General features: G+C 38.8%; 1 protein-coding gene across 1 annotated transcript in view; it reads right to left on the minus strand.

The window, feature by feature from the left end:
- Positions 1-22,947, minus strand: part of DNAH7 (dynein axonemal heavy chain 7) — a 252,588-nt gene that overhangs the window by 111,208 nt on the left and 118,433 nt on the right. Inside the window, exons 36-42 of the mRNA XM_087854980.1 lie at positions 22,728-22,925; positions 15,015-15,170; positions 13,999-14,167; positions 11,985-12,111; positions 10,555-10,774; positions 4,364-5,236; positions 2,166-2,395 (exon numbers count right to left, since the gene is read on the minus strand). Coding sequence (XP_087711106.1) covers positions 2,166-2,395; positions 4,364-5,236; positions 10,555-10,774; positions 11,985-12,111; positions 13,999-14,167; positions 15,015-15,170; positions 22,728-22,925 — 1,973 coding nt within the window. The remainder of the gene's footprint in view (positions 1-2,165; positions 2,396-4,363; positions 5,237-10,554; positions 10,775-11,984; positions 12,112-13,998; positions 14,168-15,014; positions 15,171-22,727; positions 22,926-22,947) is intronic.

Genomic DNA, 22,947 nt, shown 5'->3' on the forward strand with positions numbered 1-22,947 from the left:
TACAACTCTATGGTCAACTAATCTTTGACAAAGCAGGAAATAATATCCAATGGAAAAAAAGATAGTCTCTTCAACAAATGGTGTTGGGAAAACCAGACAGTGACATGCAAAAGAATGAAACTGGATCACTTTGTTAACATCATACACAAAAATAAATTCAAAATGGATGAAAGACCTCAATGTGAGATAGGAGTCCATCAAAATCTTAGAGGAGAACACAGGCAGTAACCTCTTCAACCACAGTCTCAGCAACTTCTTGCTAGACACATCTCCAAAGGTAAGGGAAACAAAAGCAAAAATGAACTACTGGGACTTCATCAAGATAAAAAGCTCTGCACTGCAAAGGAAACAGACAACAAACTAAACAGCAGCCTACAGAATAGGAGAAGATATTTGCAAATGACATATAAGATAAAGGGTTAGGACCAAAACCTATAAAGAACTTACAAACTCAACACCTAAAAACAAATAATCAAGTTAAGAAATGGGCAGAAGACATGAATAGACATTTTTCCAAAGAAGACATCGAGATGGCTAACAGACACATGAAAAGACGCTCAACATCACTTATCATCAGGGAAATACAATTCAAAACTACAATGAGATACCACCTCACACATGTAAGAATGGGTAAAATTAACAACATAGGAAACCGATGTTGGTGAGGATGGGGAGAAAGGGGAACCCTCTTGCACTGTTGGTGGGAATGCAAACTGGTGCAGCCACTGTGGGAAATAGTATGGAGGTTCCTCAAAAAGTTAAAAATAGCACTACCCTACAATCCAGCAATTGTACTACTAAGTATTTGCCCAAAGGATACAAAAATAATGAACTGAAGGGTACATGCACCCTGACATTTATAGCAGCACTATCAACAATAGCTACATTATGGAAAGAGCACAAATATCCAGCAACTGAAGAATGGATAAAGAAGATGTGGTATGTGTGTTTACACACACACACACACACACACACACACACACACACACACGTACCAGCTATATACTCTCTCTCTCATTCTCTGTCTCTCCATATATATATGGTATATTACTCAGCCATCAAAAAGAATGAAATCTTGCCATTTGCAATGACATGGATGGAGCTAGAGTGTATTATGCTAAGTGAAATAAGACAGAGAAAGACAATACATAAGATTTCACTCATATATGGAATTTCAGAAAGAAAATAGATGAACATAGGGGAAGGGGGAAAAAAGAGAGGGAGGGAGGCAAGCCATAAAACAGACTCTTAATGATAGAGAACAGAGTTGTTGGAGGGGACGTGGACAGGGGGATGGGATAAATGGGTAATGGGCATTAAGGAAGACACTTATTGTGATGAACACTGAGTGTCGTATGTACGTGATGAATCACTAAATTCTATTCCTGAAACCAATACCAGACTGTATGTTAACCAACTGGAATTTAAATAAAAATTTGAAACTACAAAAATAAATAAATGACCCTTAATGACATTAAAAATTCGCATTGACACATTCTATAGTATATAAGTGTATTGATGTTCATATTGAGGTTTTCAAATGAGAGTTTAAATAAGTAAACCTGTCTCTGGGTTTCAGTTGTTCAATACTTAAACAGAAGTTTTATCTATTATCTAATTACTTATAAAAAAATTCTCTCTAGTAGTGTTTACTCAGTATCATTGTCAAAGGATCCTGGAGTCTTAGCCCAGCTCTGAGTGGCACACCTTTATTCCTTCAACAAATATGATTATGCATTTACAATGTGCTAGACAACACATCTACACAAAAGAAGACCTTCTCCCCATCCTAAAGATGTTTGCAAAATAAGTCACTTAAAGATTTAACAATATTCACAGTACAAACGCATACATATGTATATACAAAATAAATCTCTACATCATAGCTATGTCACTTTTGTACACACAAATATTTTAAAACCACCATAGCTTACTTAGAAATATGAAATCTTGGGATGCCTGGGTGGCTTAGTTGAGCGTCTGACTTTTAGTTTCAGCTCAGACTGTTATCTCAGGGTAGTGAGATCCAAGCCCACGACTGGCTCCTTGCTCAGTGTGGAGTCTGTTTGCCCCTTTCTCCCCTTCTCTCCCTCTTCTCCTGCGCCCCCCACTCATGCGTACTCTCTTAAAAATACATAAATAGAAATATGAAATTTCATTTTTACCTTCTTTTCTTTTCCAACAAGATTTTGAAGGTGGAGATTAATTCAAGGTAAGAGGTAGGAGTCACATAATTGTATCTTTGAAGTTCAACATAGAAGGATGAAGATAAGTCTATAGTAGAAGTGTGGAAGCTTTTACACATGTTGATACAGCCTTCTCGTATTTCCTCTGCCATTTCAATTTCTTCCAAGAAGCGTGAGGCAACCGCCTGGAGTGCATCTTCAGGCCATGACTAAATTTAAGATAAATGAGTTAGTACTTGATCAAAGTGACTAGTGTAAGTCTGTTACTACTGCAGTCCTTTGTGATTTATTGATGTCAGAAATGGAGAGGAGCACATGAGGGATGGGGCAGGAGAGACACTTCCATGAGGAACCCCCATCCCCCCAAACAAGGACTTGCACACTTAGGAGCCAGTAGCTAGTACAAGTGATACTGACTCTTCATGGTTTATTCAAAGGTTAGAGAAATTGTTCGTGAGTATTGTAGGAGCAAGGAAGAGGAAAGGAACTAAACTTATGGGATGTCTATTTCTGTGTGCACCTTGCCAGTATCATCTCATTGGATTCCCCAATAATTCTCTGAGGTAAATGTTATTATCCTTTCCTCTAAACTCCAGAATCATCTGAACAATTTATCTCTTTGATTTTTTTTAAAGTTATCTCAAACTTGACAAGTCTAAAATGTGGTTCCTATCTCCCCCCAAATAGTTGCCATCTTCCCCAGCTTTGTAAACATCACCATCATCTACCCATTGCTTCAGCCAAAATGTGGGAATCATCCTCGATACCTCTTCTCCTTCTCAACCCTTCATCCATCCCATAAACAAGTGCTATAGGTACCATTCCCACAATAGCTTCCAAATCCTTTCTCTTCTTCCTACAACAGCTATCCCAATTCAACCCTCCGTTTTCATCTGCTTGGACAATTCCAACAGTGTCCTAACTGGTTTCCCTGCTTGTGTGGCTCTCTACAACTGCCAGAGTGATTTTTTTCAAAATGTAAATTAGCTCATGTCACACTCTCCAATTAATAATCCTTCGAAGACTTCCCAGCATACTTCACACCCAAAACCAACTTGTAAAGCTCTGCCTGTTGGGCCCTTCCCACCTTTCTGACCTCATCTCTACTGCTTCCCCCTCAGTTACTCTGTGCCTGCCACTTCCATGTCCTGACACACCCATTCCTTCCACAGCCCCTTGCCTTCACTAGTTTATGCCTTCTGCCCAGATCCTCTCAGTAGTGGCACTTTTTGTCTGGCGTGCTTCCTCTTAAAAGTTCACCTCTTCAGAAAGGCTTTTACTCCCTATATGCCACTCTGTTGACTGGATAATTTTTTAATTTGCCTGTCTCTAGAAAATAAGCTCGAGATCAGAAGTGTTGTCTATTTCATTTTCCTTTTCCCTTCCTGCTTTTAGAATAGTACCTGCTATTGAGCAAGAGTTCAATAAAATGAAACAGTCTTAGCAGGAAATGGAGGAACAGAGGGGCTATGTAAATTCCCCAAGGCCAAAAAACACAGGACCTCTGCCACAGCCCACAAACTTCCCACCCCACACCCTTGTCTCATCAGCTCTGTGCTTCTTGATACTGAAGTTAACTACGACAAGGGTCACTCTGGCTTTCTTCCTTCTGACTTCCTGTTGGGTTTGGCTATGGAAAGAGATTAGAAGAAGAAGAGAGGGGTAGGAGTATTCATACCCTCCCTTCCTTTCTAGCAGGAGCTTAGTTCTAGGTTTTGGGTTGCTGCTCCTGCCAGGCAATCCTACTTCCACAGCTCTGAGCCCCAGTGACACGCTTTCCTCCCTCTCCCTCTTTATGCCCAAGCTGTAGTAAAGCTCCTTGCTATGCTCCACCCCTTCCTAACTGCTCCACTGTGCCCTCTCAGTTCCTTTAACCCCACCTACACCTCTGGGAACAGTTCCTTCATTCAGCTTTTCTCAGTGAAGACTTCAGTGTGCTGTTCCCTGTCAGGACTGTGACTGATACTCAAATTTACCCTAAAGCCTTCTATAATATAGTGAGCTCAATGCTTTTCTCTTATGATGATTTCTTGAGTTCGAGTTTCATACAATGCATTATCATTGATCAGAAAATTCTGCTCGACTACATTTTTGGGGGTAGTCTATAAAATTAAAGTCATGATGTTGATGAAGATTCAACGTTTCCAGAAGTCTATCTGAAATGTACATGGCAATACCTGAAACCAGTCAATGGTACAGCAGTTAACAAGAGCAGGGAACTTCCTAAGGCGGATCCGGAATGCATCTCCAATGGGACTCATGGCGAGGACCACATGCAGCTGGTTGCGACAGCGATCGATAAACATATTGAAAAGAGCTATGGGGCTTCCATCTGTTTGTTTGGTTTTATCCCGTTGGCGATCTAACTGGCGCATCTTATCACATATCTCCTGCTTTTCGTCTAACGCGAAGAGATTTGGAACCTCCCCGGCATTCAGCAGGTTGTTGACGTCTTCTAGAAATGACTCCCTTTTGATCTGAGTGTCTGTAAACAGGAAGACACCCTGCATCTCACCCTCCGCACATTTCCTTAAGATCACTTTTAAATCTTCGTGCCACTCAGAAGTACCATAGCCCTTGGAGATTTCAACCTGAAAAACTGAATAGTCAGCCATGTGGGCAGCTAATCTGGTGACAGACTGCCTTCCACTCCCTCCAACACCAACAAGAAGAGCATGGCTGCGAGGCTGCTTCAGGATCCTGGAAATTCTGCTGATGTGTTCTATGGCGAATCGGAATAAGACAAGGCTCATGGTTTTTTTGCTCATATTGTTGTATTCTTCTAGGTGAGCTTCTACTATCACCCGTAGATTATCCACATCCTCAACTTCTCTGTAGTTGGTGTCCTCTCGCCTGGGATCGTGGAAATCACAAAACATTAAGCTACGCAAGTCATCTTCTTCTACCACCCCATCATTATCGAAATCTAAGTGTTGAAAAAGTTCATGAAAATCTTCATCCATGTATTTTTTCAAAATTTCTTGAATGTAGTTGATAAGCCAACTTCTATCTGCATTATCCAGAAGGCGATCATAATACACTCTAAGGACCTGAATAAATAAGAAGCAGCATTAGGAACTGATTCTTCTATTTCTGTAGTTTTATTTACATATTAATCTTAAGTCACATAAAAAGTACTCCAGGAAATTTCTATGGGTTTTATTAAAAGCATAGCCAAATAATCAGGACGGACTCATAATAATATTTATTTTAAATATTAACTTTGATGATATATTTAGATAATACATAGTTACATACAGTTATTAATAAATAAAGGCAATTTGGGGGAACAGAAGCAGATTATAGAGATGCAAAGAATATTAATGACTAGGGGCGGCTGGGTGGCTCAGTCGGTTAAGCATCTGCCTTCATCTCAGGTTATGATCCTAGGGTGCTGGGATCGAGCCCCACATCAGGCTCCATGTCTCTCCCTCCCCATCTGCCTCTCTCCCAGCTCATGCTCTCTCTCTTGCTCTATCTCTCTCAAATAAATAAATAAAATCTTTTTTAAAATAGGAAGATTAATGACTAGAGAAGGATAAAAGGACTAGAGAAAGTAAGTGGCTGCCTTTGCTGGTCACTCAGATACAGATAAAGAAGCTGGGAACTTCTTTGCAGTGATCCTTCCTTTTTCCAAGCCAGGAAACATTCTGAAAATTATTGGCAAATGAGTAGTAGTATTTTTTAAAGCACATTTTTTTTTTGGAAAAAGAAGAAATATCTTAGATGAAAGCCAAGTTTGTTTTGTTTTTTTTATTTTTGTTATAAGTCTATTATTTTTGTTATAAGTCACTGCAGAGGGCAATCTACTAAAGTAAACTCTGGTGATATGTACATGTTATGGGACTGTAAGAGATAGTTATCAGGCTTGTCACATAAAACAACTATTTCCTCAAAGTGGTATAAGTGTCCCTTGGTTACCATCTATTTGGACTGAATTGTGTCCCTCCCCACCCCCAAATTCACATGGAAGTCCTAACCACCAATATGACTATATTAAGAGAGAAGTCCTTTAAGGAGGTAATTAAAGTTAAATAAGGTCACAAGGGTACATTGTTAGTCCCATAAGACTGTCCTTATAAGAAGAGGAAGAGACAACAGAGTTTCCACTCTTTCCCTGCAGGTACACAGAGGAAGGGACATGTGAGGACACAATGAGGAGGCAGCCATTCACCCACACTTGGTGGCATCTTGCAATTGGGCTTCTGGCCTCCAGGACTATGAGAAAATAAATTTCTGTTGTGAAGCCGCTCCGTTTGTGGTATTTTGTTATGGCGGCCCTAGCGGACTAGTACACATATGATAGAAGCAATGCATATTTGTGTCAGCAAAACTTCTGTCCTTTGGGGGAAATGACTGAAACCTGTCTGCATCGGCTTCTTCACCTATAAAACGGAAACAGGAATACCTGCTTGACATTACATTCCAGTTGTACGGCAAAAATAAAATGACAACCTATGTGGAAACATTATAAAATTCAGAAATAAAATGATTACAAAGCACCTTGAAATCAGCCTAACGGTGTTCAAGAGTAATGATTTTAGTGTTTTCACTGTGGTCAAGCTGGTGCCAGAATAGTGTCATTCCTTTCCCTAGCAGGGGTGGCTGTGTAGGCAAATAGTATGAGTGAGGCTTTGTGCATACTCTCACCGGTTCAAAAGCTCTTTCTTTATGGGACAATCTAGTTTCCCGACATATGCCAATAGTCATCTCCTTGGATTGAGGTACTGAAGATGTCGTACAATATTCCTACAGGAGGAGAAACCTAAACCAAGCCAACCTCACACATCAGGTATCAGTGCTGAAGATGAACTAAGTATACTATTATCTAGCAGGCTATCTAGCAAGAACCTAAGATAGCGTTTCTCAAGGACTGTCATCACACCTGTATTGAATCAACTGTGGTACTTGCCAAAATGCAGATGGCAGGGGCCCACTCTGGACCCTGACTTGAAAACTTTGAGGTTGGGAATATCTTATTTTTCTACTTCTATTTCTTTATATAAGGTACAAAAATCCTAAGTGTATAGCTCCAAGAATTTTTACACATTTATACACCCATGTCACCACCAAGATACAGAACACTTCCAGCACCTTGGCAGGCTCTCTCACCCTCACTTCTGCTGATCCTTTCTCTCTACACTGTGATTCTTTTTTTTTTTTTTTAAAGATTTTATTTATTTATTCGACAGAGATAGAGACAGCCAGCGAGAGAGGGAACACAAGCAGGGGGAGTGGGAGAGGAAGAAGCAGGCTCATAGTGGAGGAGCCCGATGTGGGGCTCGATCCCATAACGCCAGGATCACGCCCTGAGCCGAAGGCAGATGCCCAACCGCTGTGCCACCCAGGTGCCCCTACACTGTGATTCTATGGCCCCCTCTTCCATTTTTAAAAGTTGGGATGTAAAATTATTCTATTATAAATCTACATCATTGCAAGAGAGGAAACTCTCTGGAATATTTTTATTATATTGTATTTATGCTCTGAGTTTATTTACCTCCAAGCCTTAATTACAGATTGTTTTAATTGATATATGATTCACATAACATTCGCTCTTTTAAAGCATATTATTCAGTGTTTTTTTTATAATATTCATGAAGTTGAGCAAACATCACAACTCTCTAATTCTAGAACTTCTTCATCACCCATGTAGCAACCCTGTACCCATTAACAGTCACTCCTTATTATCCCCCCGGGTGCCCCCTGGCACACAGTACTCTACCTTTTATCTCTATTAATTTGCTTATTCTGCACATTTCATATAAAGGGGATCATGTAATATATGACCTTTGTGTCTGGCTTCTTTCACTTAGCATGATGTTTTCTGGGTTAATCCATGTTGTAGTATGCATCGGTATTACTTTTTAGGGCTGAATAAGATTTCATTGTATGTATATATCACGTTTTGTTTGCCCATCCATCAGCTGATGTATGGGAGCTGTGTCCACTTTCTATCATGGATAATTCTGATAACATTCGTGTACAAGTTTTTGTGTGGACATATGTGTGCAGTTCTCATGAGTATATGGCTAGAAGCAGAACTGCTGGGTCATAGGGTAACTCTGTGTTTAACATTTTGAGGAACTAGCTGTTTTCCAAAGCAGCTGCACCACTTTGCACAGCCACAGCAGTGGACGAGGGCTCTGCTTCCTCCACCATCCTCATCGGCACTTGTTAGTATCTGTCTTTTGGATGCCAGCCATCCTAGAGGGTGTGAGGTGTACCTCGCTGTGGTTTTGATTTGCATTTCCCCAACGACTAAGGATGTTGAACGTCTTTTCATGTGCTTATTGGCTATCTGTATATCATCCTTGGAGAAAGGTCTATTCAAATCCTTTGCCCACTTTTAAATTGGGTTATTTGTCTTCTACTGTTGAGTTATAATAGTGCTTTGTTTTCTGGATATGAGACACTAATCAGATGTATGGCTTGCAAATATTTTTTTCCCATTCTATGAGTTGTTTTTCCACTTTCTAGATAGCATCCTTTGAAGCATGAAAATTTTTAACTTTGATGAAATCTAATTTTTTTTCCTTGGGTCACTTGTGCAGAATAACTACATTTAACAAGCAAATCAGATGTTATGTACACAAATGTTTGAAAGCCATGGAGGGGCGCCTGGGTGGCGCAGTCGTTAAGTGTCTGCCTTCGGCTCAGGGCGTAATCCCAGCATTCTGGGATCGAGCCCCACATCAGGCTCATCCTCTGGGAGCCTGCTTCTTCCTCTCCCACTCCCCCTGCTTGTGTTCCCTCTCTCGCTGGCTGTCTCTCTCTGTCAAATAAATAAATAAAATCTTTTAAAAAAATTAATTAATTAAAAAAAAAGGCCATGGAGAAGTCAAAGAGAATGTAAAGTAGTAAGCCAGTTTCATACCTTGAAAACCATTTAATAAAATTACGTTTGGTCTTCTAATTTGGTAAAAGTGTCTGGAAAGGAAAAGGACACCTAAGGTAGTATCTGAGCTATATTAGACCCTTAGGAAGTCTTTTTTGAGTGAATAGAAACAAAGCACAAATAGAGTGTTGATTTCCAGCACTTCATATTTTTTTGAAATGTTGAGAACAATGTGTCTTAGCACTGTTCTCAGCACTGTGGATAAATCAGTGACAAAAAAAAAAAAAAATCTCTGACCTCATGGAGCTTGCCTGCTATCTGAGGGAGACAGACAATAAACATGACAAATAAATTATATGGCATGTTAGATGCTAATAAATGTCATGAAAAGAAGAAAAATAGAGTAAGTCAAGAAAGACTGGAACTGCTAGTGAGGTATGAGCCTGTTGTATACAATAGGGTGGTCAGTGTGGGCCTCATGGAGTAGGAAAGATTTGATCAAAGGCAGTAGGAAGCTAGCTCAGAGGATCTGGGGGAACAGCATTCCAGGCAGAGAGAATAGCCACTAGGCCTGTGTTGCTGGTGAAGGTGAATGAGTGAGAGAGCAAGAGGCAGCCTGAGGGGAGCTAGGAAAGAGGTACACATATGAGATCTTAGGGGCTACCAGACTTTTACGTTCAATCCCTCCCAATGAAGTAGAGTGCTATTCAACGGTTTTGAGCTAAGAACTTAAACTCATTACATTATATAAATATGAAGTACTCATTAAAAATTTCAAGTTATATTGTGAATTTCATTAAAAATTCCATTTCTAAATACTCTTTTGAAATTTTTCTCTCTATAGCACATGGTTTTAACATAGCCCGTTCCTATTTTCTAGATTTCTTAACTACATTATTAAAATTAAAATAGCTATATTATTTACATATTAAAAACAAAACATTTTTCTTTAACTTTCCTATGATTCTTTGTCTGTTTTTAAGATATTGAACTATTATTTTTGATGCCTTTTTATATTCTTTCTCTCCTTCCTTCCACAAATTTTTACAAAAAAGTGTTCACTCACATACCTCTTCCCAAAAAGGAACTTAAATATATTTTTAATATAGTTTTATGCTTTCAAAACTGGTTTGCTTTGCAGTTGTTTTGGTACCTAGAAATACAAGTAAGTAATGAAAATAAATGCATTCATTTCTTATAAAAACAGCTCCGTAAAAAGTATTCCATCTCAAAATATTTGAAATCGAACTTATGAGGATTAAGTTAAAGGAGATTGACCCAAAGTGATACCTGCTTCGAAATATGTTGTAAGTCAACAAAAGTTTCCAAAAATAAGAGATAATCCTTTTTAAATATCATAAAATATATTAGTGTTAAATATTCTTTTAAATTACCTTGATCATTGGCCTTCATAATGCCAAATAGCTGAATGCATTTCAACAATATAAATTGCTAAATGTTTCTTTTTACCCAGTTGTTGTCATGATAAAATCTTTGTTTCTTGCATGATATTTCAATAACACAAAAATTTACCTCATGAACCCAGAGACGTTTAATGACTTCTTTGGTTTCTGCTGTTTCTGGTCTTGACAAGCAAACGCCCTGAATGACACGGGAGAAATCACGGAGGTTGAACAAGTAGTGAGATTTAGCTGGAGTAGGCAAGAGATTCTTCATGGCTTCTTTATATAGAGCCATCGTACCATTAACAATTTGGGTTGTCAAATCTAGAAAATCGTCTGGAAATTTATAACTTAAAAAAAATTAATAAAGAGAAAATGTTAGCATATATCATACATAAATGATATTTAGCATGCCCAATGTGAAATTTATTCTGAATAAATCAATTTAATTTATAAAATTACCATTTCTTATAATAATAATAAATAATAATAATAGAATTTTAATTTCTTTTAAAACTACTTTCCATTCATTATTTTATTTTATCTTCAAAGAAACTCCAGGGGAAGGAAGGACTAATGTAATGGACTTAAAACCACTTAAATAAGTGGACAAAAGAGCAGCCGAGGAACCCCAATTATATAACTCAAATCCAGCATCCACTAGACAAAAGTGTCCTAATCACTTTCACCTCAGCATTTTCAATAGCATATAAAAGGAATCCCTGAAGAACACTGGTGAAATGAGTATTTTCAGAGAAAAAAAGGAAGGAAATAAAAATACAGAAAAAATAAGAAAAAGAGAGAAAGAAAAAGGAGAGTTAAAAAGAAAGTGAAATAGTGAGTCAGGATTAACAAAAGAAGGACAAAAGTCACAATTAGGGTAGAAAGAACATGTAGAACAAATATCCATTTGGAAAAACTGACTATCTTTAACTTCTGGCTTGACGAGGAGCCAGCTGTCCTTCTCCATCATCTCTGGACAGGGCAAGGAATGACAATTTCCTGAGAATGGACATCAGGGAGCTGAGACTTGCACTGCCCAGGTCCACTTGGCTCCCTGACTTCTGCACACCATGTGGAGAAGCACTGAATGTCCAGAGCTAGGCAGCAACTTTGCCCCCCAGAGTACAGGCTCAAAGGCTACATTCAAGCTTAGACATGAACCTCCTTGGGGAACTCAAGAGTTCTACTACAGGGTATCAAAGTCACAGGATAAACCTAGCATACAGCTTTCCAGCATTTAGTGCCTTACATAGTGAAAATTCAGAACATTAATAATTCCACCATGGACATACTATACAGCAGAGTGCAAAATTTGTATGGACTTTGGGACTAAAATTCAAGACATTGGACAAAAAGAGAAAGATACTCTGGCTCCTTCGTGTTATGCTCCCATACCTGGAGATGAGAACAGCAGAGGGGAGCAATGTAACCTGTTATCTTTTTCTTTATCTAGGGATGTTTTCAGGGAATATTTCGAGAAGCACTACTTATATTGATATGTTTCCAAAAGACTTTACATCCCCTAATGAAAAAAGAAACACACTTTAAATTACTTACCAGATTTTTAAATGCCAGGTTAAGATTCTAGAGAAGATTGTAAACATGGATTTATCACTAAACTCATTGATTGTTATAATATTGAAATGTCTCATATATCGGGGAGTTACTGGATTTCGACCACCACCTAAATATTAAAAAGAGTACCTCTTAACAATGTTACTAATACACAGAATATTTTCTCCAATATTTTAAAGCATAAAACAACTTGAAAGATGGACAAATTCACAGCATACAGAAAAATTAATAGTAATTTTTGGGTAACCCTGAAAAACAGTTTTCCCCTCAAACTCAACGCACTGTTTTTCTAGTTGAATTATCTGATTGAGTTCTTAGGTCAGGTCAATTTACCAAAGAAAATCAGACCAAACAGAAGGCCACCTTGTCTGTGACTCATATAGCCCAAAGCAGTAAACTGTAAACATCCTCATTACAGTATAACAGTAAGATAAAACATTATACAATAGTAATATTATATATAATATTGGCAAATATGACTGATCAAACTTAGAGTCCTTCCCACATGGCTGAAATTCAGCACACTCTTAACATTTAGCCTAACTCTTCCCCTACATCCTAAAATGAATTTCCTGAAAACTAGTCTATTTTGTTCAGGTGTCTGCTTCATTGACTGCTTGCATTTTTAAAAATTTGGGGGCTGTTTCACTTTCATAAAATAATGATTACATTTTCAAAGATGAGGCTTTTTAAAAAAAATTTATTTATTTGAAAGAGAGAACATGCACAAGCGGAGGGAGGGGCAGAGGGAGAGGGAGAACATCTCAAGCAGACTCCATGCTGAGTGTGGAGCCTGACGCGGGGCTTGATCTCACGATCCTGAGATCATGACCTGAGTCAAAATCAAGAGTTGGACACTTAACTGACTGAGCCACTCAGGAGCCCCTCAAATATGAGGCTTTAATAACTAACTTAGAATGTACCATCATTTCAAAAAATTATTGGTATTATTATCTTCAAATATATAGACAAATCTTAGTTTTTTAGAAAAGAAAAGAGAGGCAAACCATAAAACAGACTCTTAACTATAGAGAACAAACTGAGGGTTGCTGGAGAGGAGGTGGGCAGGGGGATGGGTTAAATAGGTGATGGAGATTAAGGAGGGCACTTGTGAGAGCACTGGGTGTTGCATGTACACGATGAATCACTAAATCCTACACTTGAAAGTAATATTACACTGTATGTTAACCAGCTAGAATTTAAATAAAAACTTGGAAGAAAAAAAAAAGAAAAGGAAAAAAAAAAGCATTTGAAATGGCCCAGGAAGTGTGCTGAGAGTAATTACTGACTCAGAGCAATCTGGCTGGGTTACAGGTCACAAAAGGTCAGGGGGTCAGGAGGCAAATACCAAAGAGATTGCCTGAAGAAATGATATATGGAGAAAAGGAATTTTTAAAGACTAGAATACCAGCTTGAGTTCAGGGAAAAAACAGTTAAGAATGTCCAGTCAGTTGAATCAAGCCACTTTTGATACCCCATCATAGAAAAATTTCCCCTGCATAGATTCCTTTGAGTTTATCCATTTCCCTTGAGAAATGTAAAGAATCTTTAAGGGTTAATTCTTTGGGCTATTTTCTACTTAAATTCCTCTTAACAGTCTGTCCAAATCCAAAGACTCGCTAGAATAGGACTTGATTGGTGTAGAAATGGGGATTTCACACAGTTGAAGAATTAAGGAATATAACAGGGAAATGAGCTGCTTCACAAGGATCTGGGTCCTTGGAATACAGAGAAAGGAAGTGCAAAGTCACAGAAGGTGGGAGAAAAAGGATCTGGAAGAGTTGGTCGGAGAATGGCCCCAAGCAAGGCAACCCACTTTGTACTGTTGACCATTGTAGTACATTCCCGTAGGTACCAAGTATACACAGAGAAAACATACACACAGAAAATTGTAACTCAGAATGTTCAGTTGGGTTTCTCTTTCTTTCTCTAGCCATCTCTCTAGGTATAGCCAGAATGATTCTCAATTTGGTAATCACAAACTCAGAAAACATACCTGGAGGTCCCATAGCACACATGATTTGAATGTCCACTAGTTTAATCATAGAACAATCTTTTAGGTCATACCAATTCCAGTGATCTAGCCATTGTCTAAGCAACTCAATGGGAGGCTGAGCACCATATACTTCCCGAGCGGGCATATTGACATCATCTACAAAGACAACCTGAGAGCAAAAAGAGGAGTGATATTAGAAAATATTAACACCTTACTATATTGTCCTATTGTATAAACAGTATTGAGGCAATATCTTCTTGTAGCATACATACGTGAGAAATGATGTTCTCCTTTCAAACCAAGAATAATATTCCCTAGCATCCATGCTTCTAAGGAATAGGGAAAGTCTCGTTACTAACCTTTATAGATTAAGAGTTGAGGACTTATTCATCCTCTCGCCCAATTTGTTTATCAATATGCCTCCTCTTTTTCCTTATACAATTTCAGTACATTAAAGCAAGTGAGAAAGGTAGGATTTTAAAATGATTATAACCTCTGAGTGGTGACAAGTGAGGTTCAGAAGGGTATTTGTAGCAAAGGAACACAGAGAAGTCAATTGATAGCTAGGTTGTTTAAAGGTCTAGAGGAGCAAGCAGCAATACTCTGCTGAATAAAAGTGTTAATCAGAGAATTAGAAAGGTAGATAATTTCCGAGATGAATATTCTACTTTTTAATTCAAAGGGCAATTGCTTGTTTTTAATGTCAAGTTGTCTAATCCACATGCAAATATGAACACACTTTAAGGAAAACCTCATCAAAATTTGTGATTAAAGGGGCACCTGGCTATCACAGTCAGTAGAGCATGAAACTCTTCTTGGGGTTGTAAGTTCGAGCACCATGTTGGGTATAGAGATTACTTAAAAATTAAATCTTTAAAAAAATTTGTGATAAAAAAAAAACTGTACAAAAAGATGTCAAATCCTAGTATATCTGGTTTCCTTGTTCTGAGTGTAGCAGGGGACATGAAGAGGACCAGTGCTGTATTACCATATGTATAGAAACAGAGAGCAATTACCATTCTCTTGCCCAAAGGAGGACCAAAAACTCCCTTTCTTCTTTTGTCCAATTTTGACATGATAATATTCTGAGTTTGAGCTGCTGTAGTTTGTGCTGAGAAGTTAATTAGCAGAGGCTTGTAGATTTCTTTATTGAGTTGATTTAATAGAAAATTCTATATAACAGGAAATAATAAAATGAGCCATAGTTGGAATTATACCCTGACATTTCAAAACAAACACTAAACATCATTGTTGACACACTTGAATTTAAACTTAGAGTGTCATAACAATGTGAAAGAAGAGATGGAATCAATAGAGATAATAGTTACCATACCAGTGGCATGCCCGTTTGTCCAGGCCCCATGCATGTGGCTTCTCTGATTTCCAAAGCCACCATGCAGAGTACAATGCCCTCTTCACATGAGGTCATGGGGACTCAGAGGCTAAGAAACTTGCTTAAGGCCTCAGGGGAGGGACAAGAATTCAGATTGCCATGTGTCTCTTTCCAGATCAATGTTCATTTTATTATAGCTTATCTTTCTACTTAAATACCAAGTTTCCTATTGGTTAGGAAGCTTAAATAATATAACTATTTTCAAAGTGGATTTTGCGAGAAAGCAGGTGTAATTACAATGATTCTTAATCAGGATGTGTTCTACAAATCATCTTGTAAAAGAATAATGACATAGGGGGGCGCCTGGATGGCTCAGCCATTAAGCATCTGCCTTCGGCTCAGGTCATGGTCCCAGGGTCCTGGGATTAAGCCCTGCATTGGGCTCCCTGCTCGGCGGGGAGCCTGCTTCTCCCTCTCATACTCCCCTTGCTTGTGTTCCCTCTCTCGTTGTCTCTCTCTGCAAATAAATAAAGAAAATCTTAAAAAAAATGACATAGGAAAATATTTGCATTACATTTGGTAGAAAAAGCAGATTACAAAATAAAATGCAAAGTATGTTCCCCATTTTGTAAAAAGTATTCTTTTTTTTTCTGCCTGGGCAGTTTTAATGCCTGGGCTGAATTTGGGATGAGGGTACAAGTGACAAAAGGCTTTATTTTTCTTCAACCACTGCCTTTAACAATGTCAATTCTCCGTTCCTTGACTCTTGATGATATCTTGGGTAAATGTCAGCTTTCTGTAGATTTTCAGAAAGATCTTTTTTTGTTTTTTTGTTTTTGAACTTTTTTCTAATTTAAATTCAAGTTAGTTAACATATAATGTAGTATTGGTTTCAGGAGTAGAATTTAATGATCGATCACTTACATATAACATCCAGTGCTCACCACAACAAGTGTCTCCTTAATGCCCATCACCCATTTAGCTCATCCCCCTACATACATCCCCTCCAGCAGCCCTCAGTTTGTTGTCTATAGTTAAGAGTCTCTTGTGGGGGCGCCTGGGTGGCACAGCGGTTAAGCAGCTGCCTTCGGCTCAGGGCGTGATCCTGGCGTTATGGGATCGAGCCCCACATCAGGCTCCTCTGCTATGAGTCTGCTTCTTCCTCTCCCACTCCCCCTGCTTGTGTTTAGGGTTTTAGGGTTTTATATCCTGCCACTTTGCTGAATTCATCTATTAGTTCTAGCAATGTTTTGGTGGAGTCTTTTGGGTTTTCCACATAGAGTATCATGTTGTTTGTGAAGAATTAAAGTTTGACTTCTTCTTTGCCAAATTGGATGACTTTTCTTTTTTTTTTTGTCTAGTTGCTGAGGCCAAGACTTCCAGTCCTAACAGTGGTGAGAGTGGACATCCCCGTCGTGTTCCTGACCCTAGGGGAAAAGCTCTCACTTTTCCCCCATTGAGAATGATATTCGCTGCGGGTCTTTCCTATAGGGCCTTTATGACATTTGAGGTATGTTCCTTCTAGCCCTTCTTTCTTGAGGGTTTTTAAAGCAAGAAAGGGTGCTGTATTTTGTCAAATGCTTTTCTCTTTTTGCATCCATTGAGAGGTCATATAGTTCTTATACTTTTTTATTAATGTGACCTATCACCTTGATTGATTTGCAGATGTTGAACAACCCCTGCAGCCCAGGAATAAATCCCACTTGATCGTGGTGAATAATCCTTGTATGTACTGTTGGATTCTATTAACTAGTATCTTGTTGAAAATTTTTGCATCCATGTTCATCAGGGATATCGGTCTGTAATTCTCTTTTCTAGTGCGGTCTTTGTCTGGTTTTGGAATCAAGATAATGCTGGCCTCATAGAGTTTAGAAGTTTTCCTTCCATTTCTAGTTTTGGAACAGCTTCAGAAGAAGACGTATTAATTCTTCTTTAAATGTTTGGTAGAGGGGCGTCTGGGTAGCGCAGTCATTAAGCGTCTGCCTTCGGCTCAGGGCGTGATCCCGGCGTTCCGGGATCAAGTCCCACATCGGGCTCCTCTGCTGGGAGCCTGCTTCTTCCTCTCCCACTCCCCTGCTGTGCTCCCTCTCTCGCTGGCTGTCTCTCTGTCACATAAATAAATAAAATCTTAAATAAATAAATAAATAAATAAATAAATAAATAAATAAATAAATAAATGTTTGGTAGAATTCCCCTCAGAAGCTGTGGCTCAGGACTCTTATTTGTTGGGAGATTTTTGATTACTTTTACAATTTCTTCACTGGTTATGGGTTTATTCAAATTTTCTATTTATTCCTGCTTCAGTTCTGGTAGTTTATATGTTTCTAGGAATTTCTCCATTTCTTCCAGATTGCCCAATTTGTTGGCATATAATTGCTCATAATATTCTCTTATAATTGTTTGTATTTCTGCGTTGTTGGTTTTGATCTCTCCTCTTTCATTTGTGATTTTATTTATTTGGGTCCTTTCTCTTTTCTTTAAGTCTGGATGGGAGTTTATCAATTTTGTTAATTCTTCTAAACAACCAGCTCCTAGTTTTGTTGATCTGTTCTGCTGTTTTTTTTTTTAATTTCTGTATCATTTATTTCTGCTCTAATCTTAATTTTTCCCTCCTCCTGGTTTTACGCTTCATTTGCTGTTCTTTTTTCAGTTCCTTTAGGTGTAAGGTTAAGTTGTGTATTTGAGACTTTTTTTCTTCTTGAGGTAGACCTATATTGCTATAGCTTCCCTCTTATAACTGCCTTTGCTTTTAGACTGTTGTTTTCATTTTTATTTGCTTCCATGTATTTTTTTTAGCTAATTTCCTGGTTAACCCATTCATTCTTTAGTAGGATGTCTTTAACCTCCATTATTTGTCGTCTTTCCAAATTTTTTCTTGTGGTTGACTTCAAGTTTCATAGCATTGTGGTCAGAAAATATGCATGGCATGATCTCAATCTTTTTGTACTGGTTAAGCCTGTTTTGTGACGCAGTATGTGATCTATTCTGAAGAATATTCCATGTGCACTTCAAAAGGATGTGTATTCTGATGCTTTAGGATGAAATGTTCTAAACATCTAAACATCTGATCCAGTGTGTCTTGCAAAGTCATCATTTCCCTTGTTGATCTTCTGCTTAGATGATCTGTCCATTGCTGTGAGTGGGGTGGTAAAGTTCCCCACTATTATTGTATTATTGTCAATGAATTTCTTTATGCTTGTTAATAATTGATTTATGTATTTGGGTGCTCCCAATTTATGGGCATAAATATTTACAATTGTTCAATCTTCTTGTTGGATAGACCCCTTTATTATGATGTAGTGTCCTTCTCCATGTCTTATTACAGTCTTTGGTTTAAAATCTAATTTTCTGTTATATGTATGGCTACTCCAGCTTTCTTTTGAAAACCATTAGTATGATAAATGGTTCTCCATGCCCTCACTCTCAATCTGCAGATGTCTTTGAGTCTAAAATGAGTCTTGTAAGCAGCATATTGGTGGGTCTTGTTTTTAAATTTATTCTGATACCCTGTGTCTTTTGATTAGAGCACTGAGTCCATTTACATTCAGAATAATTATTGATAGACATGAATTAGTGCCATTGTATTACCTGTACAGTTCCTGTAGATTGTCTCTGTTCCTTCCAAGTCTGCTGCTTTTGATCTCTCTCTCCCATTCAAAGGGTCCCCTTTAATATTTCTTGCAGAGCTGGTTTGGTGTTCATGAACTCCTTTAGTTGTTGCTTGTCTGGGAAACTCTATCTTTCCTTCTATTCTGAATGACAACCTTGCTGGATAAAGTCTTCTTGGCTGCATATTTTTCCCCTTAGCACATTGAATATTTCATACCACCCTCTTCTGGCCTGCTAAGTTACTGTGGCCAGGTCTGCTGCTAACCTTATATGTCTACCCTTGTAGGTTAAGGACGTTTTTTTCCCTAGCTACTTTCAGAATCTCTATCTTTGTATTTTGCAAGTTTCACTAGGATATGTCTTGGTGTTAACCTGTTTTTGTTGATTTTGAAGGGAGTTCTCTGTGCCTCTTAGACTTAAACACTTGTTTCCTTCCCCAGATTAGAGAACTTTTCAGCTATAATTTGTTCTAATAAACCTTCTGCCCCCCTTTCCTGCTCTTCTTCTTCTGGGACTCCTACAATATGGATATTCTTGTGTTTTATGGAATCACTAAGTTCCCTAAATCTATATTTGTGATCTAATAGATAATCTAATAGGCTTTTTTTCAGCTTCATTATTTTCCATAATTTTATCTTCTGTATCACTTATTTGTTCCTCTGCTTCTTCCAGCCTCCCTGTGATTAGGTACAGTTTTGCATCTCAGTCATAGCATTTTTTATTTCAGCCTGACTAGTTTTTATGTCTCTTATCTCTATAGCCAGTGTTTCTCTGGTGTCTTTTATGCTTCTTTCAAGGCCAGCCAGTGTTCTTATGACTGCTGTTCTAAATTCTTGTTCAGATATATTGCTTATACCTGTTTCGAGCAGATCCCTGGCCGTGATTTCTTCTTGATCTTTCTTTTGGAGAGAATTCCTCCATTCTGTCATTATGTGTAGCTTTCTGTCTTTTGTGTGTTATGAAAGCTTGTTATGTTTCCTGCTCCTGAGATTAAAACTATATTAAGAAGGAATCACACACTGTCTAGGGCCTGGAGCTTCTGAAAACATTTCTGGTGTATGCTGTGTGTACTCTGTTGTTGTGTTTTGGCTATTTTTCCCACAGGTCAGTCCTCTGCAGAGTTCCTTGTTGCCTGCAATGGGAGTGTTTGGACCTTTAACTAGGTATGCTTTGATTTGTTTGTTAAAATAAGCCTGGTGGGGGGGGAACCCTCATCCAAAAAAAGAGAACAAGAAAAGGAACAAAAAACCCCACACAAACAGACTAACAAAAAACTATAAACCTGATTTCAAAGGGGCTTGGGGAGAAAGAAGAAAAAAAGAAAAAAAGAGAGAAGCCTTATCCAAAAAAAAACAAAAACAAACAAACAAAAAAAAAAAAACCAAGAAAAGGAAACAAGCAAACCAAGAAAGAGCAAAAAACTATGTCTAATTCCAAAGGGGAAAAAGAAAAAGAAATTTTAAAAAGTTAAAAAATAAAAAATATAATAAAGAAAGCCTGGTCCTATTTCCACCAGAACTGAAGCTGGCACTTTGGAGCACTCAGTGATCAGTAGATTTGGTATACGTTGGGGAGCCTGGGCTGTTCCTCTAAGCTGGCTCACAGCCAGACCTGTCCTTGTAAAGATGCAGGGGGGGCGGGGTTTGGTGTAAGCGACTCCAGCCTCCACTGGAGGCACTGTGTTTCTCTCTAAAGTCCAACTGTACTGATGGGCATGGATGGGGGTGGGGAGGAGGGTTGGGGTGTGTGTGGAAGATGGCATCATCCCATCCTCTCCTCCCCAGGTACGTGACCTCGGAGGCACCACTGTTCTGGAGGCACTCACACAAATAGTCTCCCCTCCTGTGTCCCAGACCCTCATTAGATCCCCACGTTCAACCTGTCTGTGCCTGTGCCATCAGCATGCCTGGTGCTGACAGTTCTCCTTGTTTTACATCTGGCGTGTGGCTGCAATTCAAAATTCCAAATCTTAAATGACCCAGCAAGGTGCGGACCCACTCTCCTCTAGTTCTCTCCCAGAAAAGCAATCGTAAGGTCCCAGTGGTGCCTGGAGTCTGTGGTAAAGCACAGAGAAAAGCTGTCACGAGGTTATCTGCCCTCTGCCTGCACCTCTGTCCCTGTTGAACGGCCACTCAGTGGCGCCCTTGGAGAAGCAATGCCCTCTTCCAAACGTACTCCAGGAAGAAAAATAAGCATTCTCTCCCAGTGTGACCCAGGGGATCCCCATACCATGGCATCTTGAGCTAACCCTACACGTTGCTTCGTCTCCCACCCTCTCCCTCTCCCTCTCTCCCTGACTTCTCTCCACAAAAAGGGCCCCTTACCCTCCATGGCACCACAGCTTTTCTCTCCCCCAATTGATATCTCCAAACTCTGCATCTGCCACATTCCCTCCAATTGTGCAGACTGTTTTCTTAATCCTCAGATCAATTTCCTAGTTGTTCATAATGATTTGATGTTGATCTAGCTGTGTTTGTGGAATAAGGCAAGCCCAGGGTCCCCGTACTACTCCACCATCATAACTCCTCCCTCCAGAAAGATCTTTTTTTTTTTTTTTTTTTAACTCTGGTCAAACCAACACCTTGATTTAAAATTTCAGTTTAAACTTCTCCCGTCCCTGCCCTTGGACAGTCCCTGATGCATACCACATTTAGATTATGATAAGGGTGCCATCTCAATCTTCTGTGGAAGGTATTATTCAATAAATGATACTAGGACAACTGTTTTAACTATATGCCCAAATACATTCCAAAAAGATTAGCAGATTAAATTAAAATAAAAAATCAATAAAGAACTAGAAATAGGCACTGTCATAAAGTGGGCGAACGTCTGTTGATGGAGATCCTGCAATGGGAGAGGGACCATTGATGGCTTCTTTGGGCTCCTCTACTTGCTTTCCCTGTCTTCTTCCCACCCCACATCCAGGTGGGGGGCAGAGCTAGACAGAGAAAGACAAAAGTCCTACCTTACAGGCATCACTGTGGTTCTCTCAATGCCGTCTTGCCTGCTGTCATGGAAAGCTTCCAAATGCTTGCTCTCTGAGAGGAGCAGAGCTGCAAGATCTTTCGCAATTCCAAAGGGACACCCGCACTGTACAGTTCTCTGCCATAAGGGAACTAATGGGGCTCCCCATTACTGTGGGCAGTCAAGAAAGCTGAGGTCCACTTACCTTCCATATTGTCCAGCTGACCCTGGGAGAACTTGCACTTACTTGTCATGACAAACCTGTGGGTGCTACTTACTATTAGCTCCAACCAGCTTTCTGCCTTTAGAAATCTGAAACTAGTGGCAAGAACTGGTCTTTGTTCAATATGACCTTTTAAACACAAGGGAACCAAGGCTGTGTAAAGCTACTGAGATTTTGGGCATTATCTGTTACAGCAGCTACTAGCATTTTCTTATCAAACACACAATGGGTATGATTCCAGAAGTCAAAAAAAAATCAGTTTTATTACTACATAGTAATCCTCCAAATATTAAATAATTTTGAAAATTAAATATCAATTAATTAAACACCCCTTCCTTTCAAGGGATATGAACTTCTTCATCCTAAATGAGCTATTTTAAAAGGTACAATAATTTAAAAAGGTACAATAATTTAGTGATATAAAATGGCATCATATCTTTAGTCAATTTCTAAAATAGGCAGTTACTCAAAAATTCTCTGTGGCTACCACATCAAAATATTTTAATATTTAAAAAACATGAAATCTATTTCAGGTAGTTTAAAAAATAACATTCTTAGGAATATTATGCACTTTAATGTGTAGATTTCTACAATACTTACAATAATATAAACACTCTTTCCAGTTCCTGTTGGTCCTACAAATATTGAAGGCTTTTGATGGGTGGTCAACAATTCCATTAAGGTAGAGCATCGGACGGTGTCCAGAGTTGGTACAATGATTTCATTAAACATCACATCTTTAGGAATTTGAGGAGCTTCTGCCAATTTCTTTACCCATGGTTCCCATCTTCCTATTCCCTGTTTATAACAAACAGCCAAA

The sequence above is a fragment of the Ursus americanus genome, chromosome 1 (assembly GCF_024610735.1).
Source record: "Ursus americanus isolate L20-20 chromosome 1, mUrsAme1.1.p, whole genome shotgun sequence".
NCBI classification, from domain to species: domain Eukaryota; kingdom Metazoa; phylum Chordata; class Mammalia; order Carnivora; family Ursidae; genus Ursus; species Ursus americanus.